Below are 10,031 nucleotides of genomic sequence, written 5' to 3' on the forward strand. Positions count from 1 at the left end.
AGTATGACTTATATCGTCCACAACTCACTTGTGTTCTACTCGTGCATATAACATCAACGCATAAAACCTAGGCTCGGATGCCACTGTTGGGGAACGTAGTAATTTCAAAATTTTCCTACGCACACGCAAGATCATGGTGATGATATAGCAACGAGGGGAGAGTGTTGTCTACGTACCCTCGTAGACCGAAGCGGAAGCGTTGACGCAACGTAGAGGAAGTAGTCGTACGTCCTCCGGTTCAACCGATCCAAGTACCGTTACTCCGGCACCTCCGAGTTCTTGACACGCGTACAGCTCGATGACGCACCCTCGATCTCCGATCCAGCAGAGGCGCCGAGGGGGAGTTCCGTCAGCACGACGGCGTGGTGACGATCTTGATGTTCTCCTGTTGCAGGGCTTCGCCTAAGCACCGCTACAATATGACCGAGGTGTAATATCGTGGAGGGGGCACCGCACACGGCTAAGGAACGATCAATGATCAACTTGTGTGTTCTAGGGTGCCCCCCTACCCCCGTATATAAAGGAGGGAGGGAGGAGGTGGCCGGCCCTAAGGGGGGCGCGCCATGAGGAGGGGGAAACCTACTCCAAGTAGGTTTCCCTCTCTTTTCCTTATCTTATTTGGAGGGGGAAGGAAAGAGTACTAGTATTAGGAAGTAGTACTAGTAGTAGTAATAGGAAGAGGGGGAAGGAGAAAGGAAAGGGGGGGCCGGCCCCCTTCCCCAATTCGGATTGGGCTTGGGGGGGCGCGCCCCCTTCCCTTGCTCCTTCTCTCTTCCTCCTACATGGGCCCAATAAGGCCCATATACCTCCCGGGGGGTTCCGGTAACCTCCCGGGGCTCCAAACTTCTCCGGAACCTTTCCGCTGTCCAAATATATCCGTCCAATATATCAATCTTTATGTCTCGACCATTTCGAGACTCCTCGTCATGTCCGTAATCATATCCGGGACTCCGAACAACCTTCGGTACATCAAAATACATAAACTCATAATATAACTGTCATCGAAACCTTAAGCGTGCGGACCCTACGGTTCGAGAACGATGTAGACATGACCGAGACACATCTCTGGTCAATAACCAATAGCGGGACCTGGATGCCCATATTGGTTCCTACATATTCTACGAAGATCTTTATCGGTCAAACCGCATAACAACATACGTTGTTCCCTTTGTCATCGGTATGTTACTTGTCCGAGATTCGATCGTCGGTATCCAATACCTAGTTCAATCTCGTTATCGACAAGTCTCTTTACTCGTTCTGTAATACTTCATCTTATAACTAACTCATTAGTTACATGCTTGCAAGGCTTAGGTGATGAGCATTGCCGAGAGGGCCCAGAGATACCTCTCCGACAATCGGAGTGACAAAACCTAATCTCGAATTATGCTAACTCAACATGTACCTTCGGAGACACCTGTAGTACTCCTTTATAATCACCCAGTTACGTTGTGACGTTTGGTAGTACCCAAAGTGTTCCTCCGGTAAACGGGAGTTACACAATTCTCATAGTTACAGGAACATGTATAAGTCATGAAGGAAGCAATAGCAGAATACTAAACGATCAAGTGCTAAGCTAACGGGATGGGTCATGTCAATCACCTCATTCTCCTAATGATGTGATCCCATTAATCAAATGACAACACATGTCAATGGTTAGGAAACATAACCATCTTTGATTAATGAGCTAGTCAAGTAGAGGCATACTAGTGACTATATGTTTCTCTATGTATTCACACATGTATCATGTTTCCGGTTAATACAATTCTAGCATGAATAATAAACATTTATCATGATATGAGGAAATAAATAATAACTTTATTATTGCCTCTAGGGCATATTTCCTTCAAGAGTATCAAGCAAAGGCAACCATTTCGGTGCAACAAGACCAAGACCAGCAGGACGACAGGATGTAGGTCATCGTGGAGCCCAAGCCGGCGTCATCGTCAGGGTCTTTTGCAGGCGAGGACCGACTTTAGTCAGGATATGTGTACCAGATGTTCCCCTTCAAAATGGCCAATTGTTGGCGCCCTTCCCGCTTAATATTTGGGAAGAGGCCCAGGGCCTCCGCCTATAAATAGGACTAGCCACCCGTAGGGTAGGGGGACCCCGGATCCGCACCTGAAGTCGGAGGAGACTAGAGGCATTTGATACAGAGAGAGAGAGAGGCGACTGAACTCCCATACCAGTTCATCGCACCAGCCAAGAACAGACCCTCGCGAGGCTGTTCTTCTCTTGTACTATTCATCATCGGCCCCCAGAGGCAATCCACCACACCACACACTGGAGTAGGGTATTACACTGCAATGGTGGCCTGAACCAGTATAAATCTCGTGTCCTCTGTGTTGTTCTTCGTGTAGTTTAGATCCTTGCGAGGCGACGAGACATGGGTAGGCAGGGGGTGTGATCTTCGCGTGCACCCCAGAGTTCGAAACTTGAGGATCTGCCGGAACTCGAAATCCGACACCATCTACAACCTTATGGGGCAGGCTAAGATCACAAAACAATGGTATTCTGTACTCCTGACCGGTGACTTTTATGTAACAATCGGTTTTTTTCACCGTGAATCCATCTCATACAAATTCTAACTCTAACCCTAGGTCATCCACATCACAAATCACTAATATTTGACAAAAACTAAGGGTTAGTACACATCACAAACCACAGTTTCAATAATTCAGCAAGGACTTGTAAGAAATCTTCAAAACTAGGGTCAGGGCTCACATAAAAAATGCCATCAAAATTTACAACTCCAACCAACCAAATCGTGAGAGATTTGGCCCAGCGTTAAGGTCAAAACGGTGAATTTGGCCGGCGGCCGTTGGGTCAGTGGCCAGCTGACCACCGGGTCCCACCAAGTCGGCACTCCCGGCTGACCCGAATGCCGCAGGCCCGTGCGCCGCCGCCTCGCACCTAAGCATGGCGGCCGCGCGGCAAGCGGCGGGCGCCTCCGGCAGCCTCCGCCAGCACCCGGTGCAGCACGCGCACCTCGCGGCGCTCCTCAACCCGACCCCGCGCACGCCGCCCCTCCCGCCCCCGCTCCGCCGGCGCCACCTCCCGCTCTCGCCCCAGGCCGCCTCCCGCCTCGCGGCCTCCTTCCCGCCGCTGCCGCTCCTCCTCGCGCTGCTCTCCGCGCTCCGCCTCCTCCCGTCCCCGCCGCCGCCGCGGCCCTTCGACGCGCTCATCAGGGCCTACGCCTCCCTCCCGTCCCCGTCCCTCGCCGCCGCGGCGCTCGCGTTCGCCAGGTCGGCGGGCTACGCCCCCTCCCTCCCCGCCTACAACGCCGTGCTCCTCGCGCTCTCCGAGGCCTCGCTCTCCTCCGCGCGGGGCTTCCTTGAGGGCTCCATGCTCCGCGCCGGCGTGGCCCCCAACGTGTACACCTACAACATCCTCGTCCGCGCGCTCTGCGCCCGCGGCCGCCGCGAGGAGGCGCTCGCCGCCGTCGTGGACGGCGACATGCGCGCCGCGGGGTGCGCGCCCAACGCCGTCACCTACAACACGCTCGTCGCCGCGTTCTGTAGGGCCGGGGACGTGGGCGGCGCCGAGAGGCTCGTCGCCGCGATGCGGGAGGCCGGGGTGAGGCCGAGCCTGGTGACGTTCAACACGGTGGTGAACGGGATGTGCAAGGCGGGGAGGATGGAGGACGCCCGCAAGGTGTTCGACGGAATGGCAAGGGAGGGATTGGCCCCCGATGGGGTCAGTTATAACACCTTGGTGAGTGGGTACTGCAAGGCAGGCTGCCTGCATGAGGCACTGACGGTGTTCTCGGAGATGTCTCAGAAAGGGGTCTCGCCGGATGTTGTGACGTTTACGTCGCTTATCCATGCGATGTGCAGGGCTGGGAACTTGGAGCGGGCAGTGGCCCTGGTGGGGCAGATGAGGGAGAGGGGCCTCCGGATGAATGAGATCGCCTTCACAGCACTGATAGATGGGTTCTGCAAGAACGGCTTCTTAGATGACGCATTGCTCGCACTGAAGGAGATGAGGGAATGCAGGATCAAGCCTTCGGTAGTGTGCTACAATGCACTCATCAATGGTTACTGCAAGTTAGGAAGAATGGACGAAGCGAGGGAGTTGGTCGATGAAATAGAGGCTAAAGGAGTGAAGCCTGACGTCGTGACATATAGTACGATTCCCAATGGGTACTGTAAGATTGGTGATACAGATTCTGCATTTGAATTGAACCGAAAAATGCTGAAAAAAGGTGTGATTCCAGATGCAATCACCTACTCATCGCTCATAAGGGGTCTTTGCGAGGAGAAAAGACTCAGTGATGCATGTGAACTCTTTGAGAAGATGCTTCAACTTGGCCTACATCCTGATGAATTTACTTATACAATACTGATTGATGGCCATTGCAAGGAGGGGGATGTTGAGAAAGCTCTTTCTCTGCACGATGAGATGATAAAGAAACGAGTTCTCCCTGATGTTGTGACATACAGTGTGCTTATAGATGGGCTTAGCAAGTCAGCACGTACAAAGGAAGCACAACGGTTACTCTTCAAGCTGTACTACGAAGACCCTATTCCAGACAATATTAAATATGAGGCCCTGATGCGTTGTTGCAGGAAAGCTGAGTTTAAGAGTGTGGTGGCTCTTCTTAAGGGATTCTCCATGAAAGGCTTGATGAATGAAGCTGACAAAGTTTACCAGTCGATGTTGGACAGAGATTGGAAGCTTGACGGTTCGGTGTATGGTGTACTTATTCATGGGCATTGCCGGGGAGGAAATATTCTGAAGGCTCTCAACTTCCATAAGAAAATGCTGCAGTGTGGTTTTCCTCCTAATTCAACAAGCACTATTTCATTGGTCAGGGGCCTATTTGAAGAGGGGATGACTGTTGAAGCAGATACCGTGATTCAGGAGTTGCTGAATTGCTGTTCGCTAGCAGATGCAGAAACATCGAAGGCTCTTATTGATCTCAATCGGAAGGAAGGTAACGTGGACGCTGTGGTTGATGTCCTCCGTGGCATGACAAGGGATGGGCTACTTCCAAGCTCAGGGTGAATTGTGGTATGTAGGAACCTTGTTGTATTTGTGGAGCACTGAATTAACTGATGACTATAAATCTCTTTGGAGCACTTCTTGGCTCATGCCTTGCTGAGCGTTATTAATGCCGATACTCCATTGAAGGGTTAGAAAGGATGAAGTTTCTTCTTCATGCCACATGATGATGTGAAGTGAGCAAGTATTTGATTTATTATTTTTCCAGATCCTATCATGTGAATACAAGTTGTTCATAAATCCTTGACTAGGTACTAGCACACTGTTGCTTAGGTTAGAAGAATGGTTATTGCTGTCATCAGGTTAAGATATTATGTGATTATGTCCTTGTATAGGACACTAGAAGACCACGATTGGATATTTGCGAACTGATTAAAGTTCTCTTGTACCCTGGTCTCAGTTAACACTTCACATTGATCCCAGCTAGCACCTCTATTGGTCTATTGACATAATTCCTTTTTTTCTTCTTCCAAGAAACTGGGCAAGAGCACCGCCTACTTAAGGTGAAAATAGTGCGTGGTCACAATTGATGGTGGGGGCCTGTTTTAATGGGAAATGGAACAGGAACCATAAGCAAAAATATGTCAGATTACTCCAAAAAAATTGGACACTACGCCGTCCAATGGTGTCATCACCGGTCGATGGCATTACGAGTGAGGGAGGCCACCTCCTGGAAAGTGAGCCTTTTATGTCTGAATATTTTGTGGTTGTGTTCCTTCCAGGCGTTCCACAATGATACACAGCACAGCAGGATTCTGCTCTGTTCCTTGTTTGTCACCTCAGGCAAATCATCCTGCCAAGGGGGGTCATTTGGAAGCTGTCCTTTCTATATTCATGTAAAATTTCTATTTGTATTTTGCCCAAGTTTTGTAAGGCGGCACGGGATATCTTCTTTGCGCCAACTGCCCTTGTATATTGGTCTTGACTCGTGGGACAAATGTCTACATGGGCAATGACTTAAACTAATCTACATTTATTTGCTCCTTTTGTTTTTCATTGTTGAGCTAGGTTGTAGTTATGAACTTCATATGACTAAGGAAATCTGACCTGCAGAATCTACTAAACTCTGGTGACTTGCTAGCACGATGAAAGGAGATTATATGAAACTAAAGTCATGTTGTGTTCAATGAATGATGCCATTTTTTTGGTGCCTTCCTCTTGGTAGCAAGTGCTACCTTGATGACCTACCAGTTGTTTAGCCCCTTTGAGCAATATATCAAATTATCTGACTTAATAACAATGAAAAATTGCTAGAAGAGCTCTTGACCATATCACTCGTGTTTTGATTATGCGTGCCCTTCTTTTCTGAATAGTTTGCCTTTTAAACGTAACAATATACTCTAAATCTGTATACTGTGACACTGCCAGTCCCACACTCCCAGTTGGTTTATTATGGGCGGAAGATATGCTTCTAGTATTGTATCTTTTACTATGATAGGCTAAATAAAACAAGATGGCTCCTTGTTTTCACCATTTTATTTTACTTGGACAAGAGCTAATCTTGATAAAGAAGGGAATGTGCCATTTTTTGTATGTGCTGGTTGTGTGTTTCCTTGTTTTATTATTAGACAAATTACCTTGGTTTCACTCACCGACTTCCAACTTTTTGGTTCTGCTGCAGAATGTAGAACATAAGTGCCCAAGGGCTCTGCTTATGTTCCATCAACACCAAGGCACTTGAGAGAAAAAACGAACTGTGGAACAGGGATAATGAAAACTGGCAATCATGAGTCATACAACACTGTCAAATGGGGTGTTGAAGGTTTCTAATACCATTTTGTGTAATCTCTACCGCTACCAATGAAAAAGCTTTGCACATGATGTGCTCGCTGCTCATGGGAATGAGGAACATGAAGAAAAAGGGATCGTAACTGCTGGTTCAAGTATGCATGCAGTTTGAACCTGTCAGTTAGAGCTGCAAGCGGGAGCCTGCATAAACCCACATGTAAGTGTAGTAAAAGTCAACCTAGTGTCTTTTCTTTAGATTAACATAGAATTGACTTTTGATATACTTGTATGTGGGCTTCACAGCTTGCTTGCATATTGACCTATCAGGTATGTATGTATGTTCTTCTCAAAAAAAAAAAATCAGGTATGTATGTGTTTGAATACCATTTATTTCAGAATTAATTACTAATGATTTACAACTTCACATCAAGTAGTATTTTTGTCACCTCTAGTGACTTGATTTATATTCTCTACAAAGAAGCAGATTTAGTGCCTAGTCACCTATATACGTATGTTACAAGGAGCTTCTTCCAAGTGTATTTTCTTAGGATGTTATAGATTCCTATATTCTAGACCTTGTAACAATTATTACATGTAAATTACAAAAAGCCACCACTTTCGGTTGTTACACATGACCATTGCTATTTATCTTTTGCGCAAAACACCATGTTTGGGGCGTGGTGTAACTAGTTACCGAAATGGCCGGCTCAAAGCTCTGACGGGAATGCAACCAGTTGGCCAGACATGTCAACGCTTATCTGGTGGCTGCAGATCGTAGTTGTGAAGATTCTCCTACTCAGATATTAGAATCACATGGTGAATAGTTGGATACAACTATTATCCAAGTATTTCTCTGTTAGTTATTCTATAATTAAAATCGCACAAATACAACTCTATTTTTAAATACAGATGCATGTATCTGGGTGAGAATGTTGATTTACATCGGGGTATTTGCACATAACACCATTTAAGTCAATTATGTGTGCACTAGTCTCTTTTGCTCTGACCCGTTCACTCTTTCACAACCGACAAAGCCGCGCAAATCAGCCGAACACATGGACCAAATTTGTGGTGTTGGACGCACTTGGGAATCTCCCTCGCAAAAAAAGGACACACTTGGGAATCTGATGCCCCGCATCCACTTTCATGCGTGTTTGTAGCTTGCATCAACCACATTAATCAGCACCAGAAAACAGCATGTTTCAATATTGTTTTGTAATTTCGGTACATAGGATGTTCCCACAAAGGAAGTACACACAACAGATGCATGCAGTCCCCAGAAGTCCGTTTGTGCGTGTATATGCACCCATTTGGCTAGGACCTTCACTGCAGAATTGGTGGGTGGCAGTACGGGCCGCTGAGCCAGCCCTCGGCGATCCGTCTGTTAGCGGTGTCGCTCAGGTGCATACCATCCCAGAGGAGGTGGCTCCCTGGGTCATGGCAAACGCTCGAGCCATCCATCCCGCACAAGGTGAACGGATCAAATCTATGCGGTGCACCGGCCTTTCCGCAACAGCTCATGAGGGCGGTCTCAAAGCCTGCATAACGAAATCAGTCTAACCATATTTAGGTGACATTCAGGGTTCACAATTTCATTTTCTCAGTTTGAATTGTAGCAACAACAGGAAGAGCAAAAAAAAAAAAAACGATATTGGTGTTTAATTTGCTCAAACTACTGAAATTACATTTGAACTTAACTGAAACTCGAGAAAAAACTGGCCTGGTTTCCTTTAAAACCTGGCCCAAATTCAAGTGGTATTGATTTTTATAGTGGAACACAAATATTTTATTAACACTGAACGTTGAAATTTTGTTGCTATTCTTGAGCCTAGTGATGTTTGAATCGTTAAATTTGGCCGGTTGCTCAATTATTCCTGAGTGAATTCCCTACTAATAATTGTTCTTTTGAAAGAAAGAATCATTGCCTGCTCATTTTGTGAGGCATCGGTAACATGGTTGCCGAGACTCACCGAATTTTCTGGGATCTTGCACTATTTGGTAGATGTGGCTTGCGAGGTCGGCATACATGATCCGTGTGCGTGGATGCTTCTTTTGAAGCTTTGAGAGGCTGCTCTGGAGGAAAGAGTTGTGCCTTTTGAACAGCGCGTTGTGGTTTCTCAGGCACCCGTACTTGTCATAGTCACTTTTGTTGGTGCTCTCGAACATGCTCAGGTAAAATGGAAAGCAACCCATCGGAGCAATGTTTGACACCACAATGTCAACTGCGCCGAGTGTCATTAATTTCTGCATGTTTAGAGCATATGTTAGGATACAAACTGCATGGCCTGGCCACTTTATTTGTTCATGTATTTTTCGCTTCTCCATCTGTGAGGAATGTTTCCAAAATAGTCATGCTTCAGATATCATTTTTTTCTACCGCTCGCTTGAGATATTGTTACCGTTGTAGGGTACTTTGGTCCAATTTAACCCAACTAATTGTTTCGTTGGTAAGCATGTTCAGGTAAAAAACGACAAACCTTTGCAAACAGAGGGAGAACTATAAAGCTTTGCAGTTACCTCCAAACCAGATATGACGGTGTTCACTATTCTGGGTATGTTCTTGCTGGCCTCGTCTACCGTGGATCCATTCACCAGCTGGATGCTGTAGTCATTCTCCCCCAATTGGAACACGAACAGGGTCTTGGCCAAATACATCTTGCAACCTATATACAGGCACATATTTAAGTTAGTAAACTTTAGTTATGGCACCAAAGAAAATATTCTCGTGTGCGCGTTAATCAGTTGATCAAATGATTGAATATATTAGAACGAGCTCAGTGCTTACTTACTCTGCTGTGTTCCACAGATTGAAGGCAACAATTGTTGGAAATTGTCCATCTGGGTGTTCATGGAGCCGTCGTAGGCAGTGAACTTGAGGCTGGCGTTGCTGTAGTCAAGTACAGTGCCGCCGACGATGGCCATGTTCGCCCCTCGCTGGAAGTCCTTCCGGGGTGCCTTGGATGGCAGGGGGAATGGCAGCCCGAACGCTTGGGCTGCACTCACTTAAACTATGTCAGTGTGATGACATTTTCACAAGAAGTTCACGGAATGCCCACATAAAATGGGCAACTCCAGGTTTTTGAAGCCAGTCAGATAAGAAATGTTTGGACACTGCATTTTTACCCAGGAAGTCGATGTTAACCCGGCCACCGCTGCACCGGCAAGTGGGCTTCCCGAAATAGGTGACACCGTAGGGGAGACGGGTGAAAATGCCCAACAGGCCGGCAGGCCCTGGCCGGCCATCGACACATAAGTTGCCGGTGTCAGATGCCGAGTCGCCGAATGTCACGACCCAGACTCAA

General features: G+C 47.2%; 1 protein-coding gene and 1 pseudogene across 2 annotated transcripts; one reads left to right on the forward strand and one right to left on the reverse strand.

The window, feature by feature from the left end:
* The first annotated feature begins 2,819 nt into the window (after positions 1–2,819).
* Positions 2,820–6,874, forward strand: LOC123157929 (pentatricopeptide repeat-containing protein At5g39710). 2 transcript variants are annotated; one of them, XM_044576111.1, is made up of 2 exons: positions 2,820–5,010; positions 6,623–6,874. In XM_044576111.1, the coding sequence occupies exon 1, from the start codon at positions 2,917–2,919 to the stop codon at positions 5,002–5,004; it is 2,088 nt and encodes a 695-aa protein (XP_044432046.1). In that variant the 5' UTR covers positions 2,820–2,916; the 3' UTR covers positions 5,005–5,010; positions 6,623–6,874. The 2 variants fall into 2 exon arrangements, with proteins under 2 accessions (XP_044432046.1, XP_044432047.1); XM_044576112.1 differs by lacking the exon at positions 6,623–6,874 and adding an exon at positions 5,476–5,901.
* Positions 6,875–8,052: 1,178 nt separating this feature from the next.
* LOC123157931 (GDSL esterase/lipase At1g28580-like) lies at positions 8,053–9,651 on the reverse strand (annotated as a pseudogene).
* Positions 9,652–10,031: the final 380 nt, after the last annotated feature.

The sequence above is a fragment of the Triticum aestivum genome, chromosome 7B, assembly GCF_018294505.1.
Source record: "Triticum aestivum cultivar Chinese Spring chromosome 7B, IWGSC CS RefSeq v2.1, whole genome shotgun sequence".
Lineage (NCBI taxonomy): Eukaryota > Viridiplantae > Streptophyta > Magnoliopsida > Poales > Poaceae > Triticum > Triticum aestivum.

What these genes read in the sequence shown, in the direction of transcription:
- LOC123157929 (XM_044576111.1), top strand. Translation starts at nt 2,917, where the DNA reads ATGGCGGCCGCGCGGCAAGCGGCGGGCGCCTCCGGCAGCCTCCGCCAG.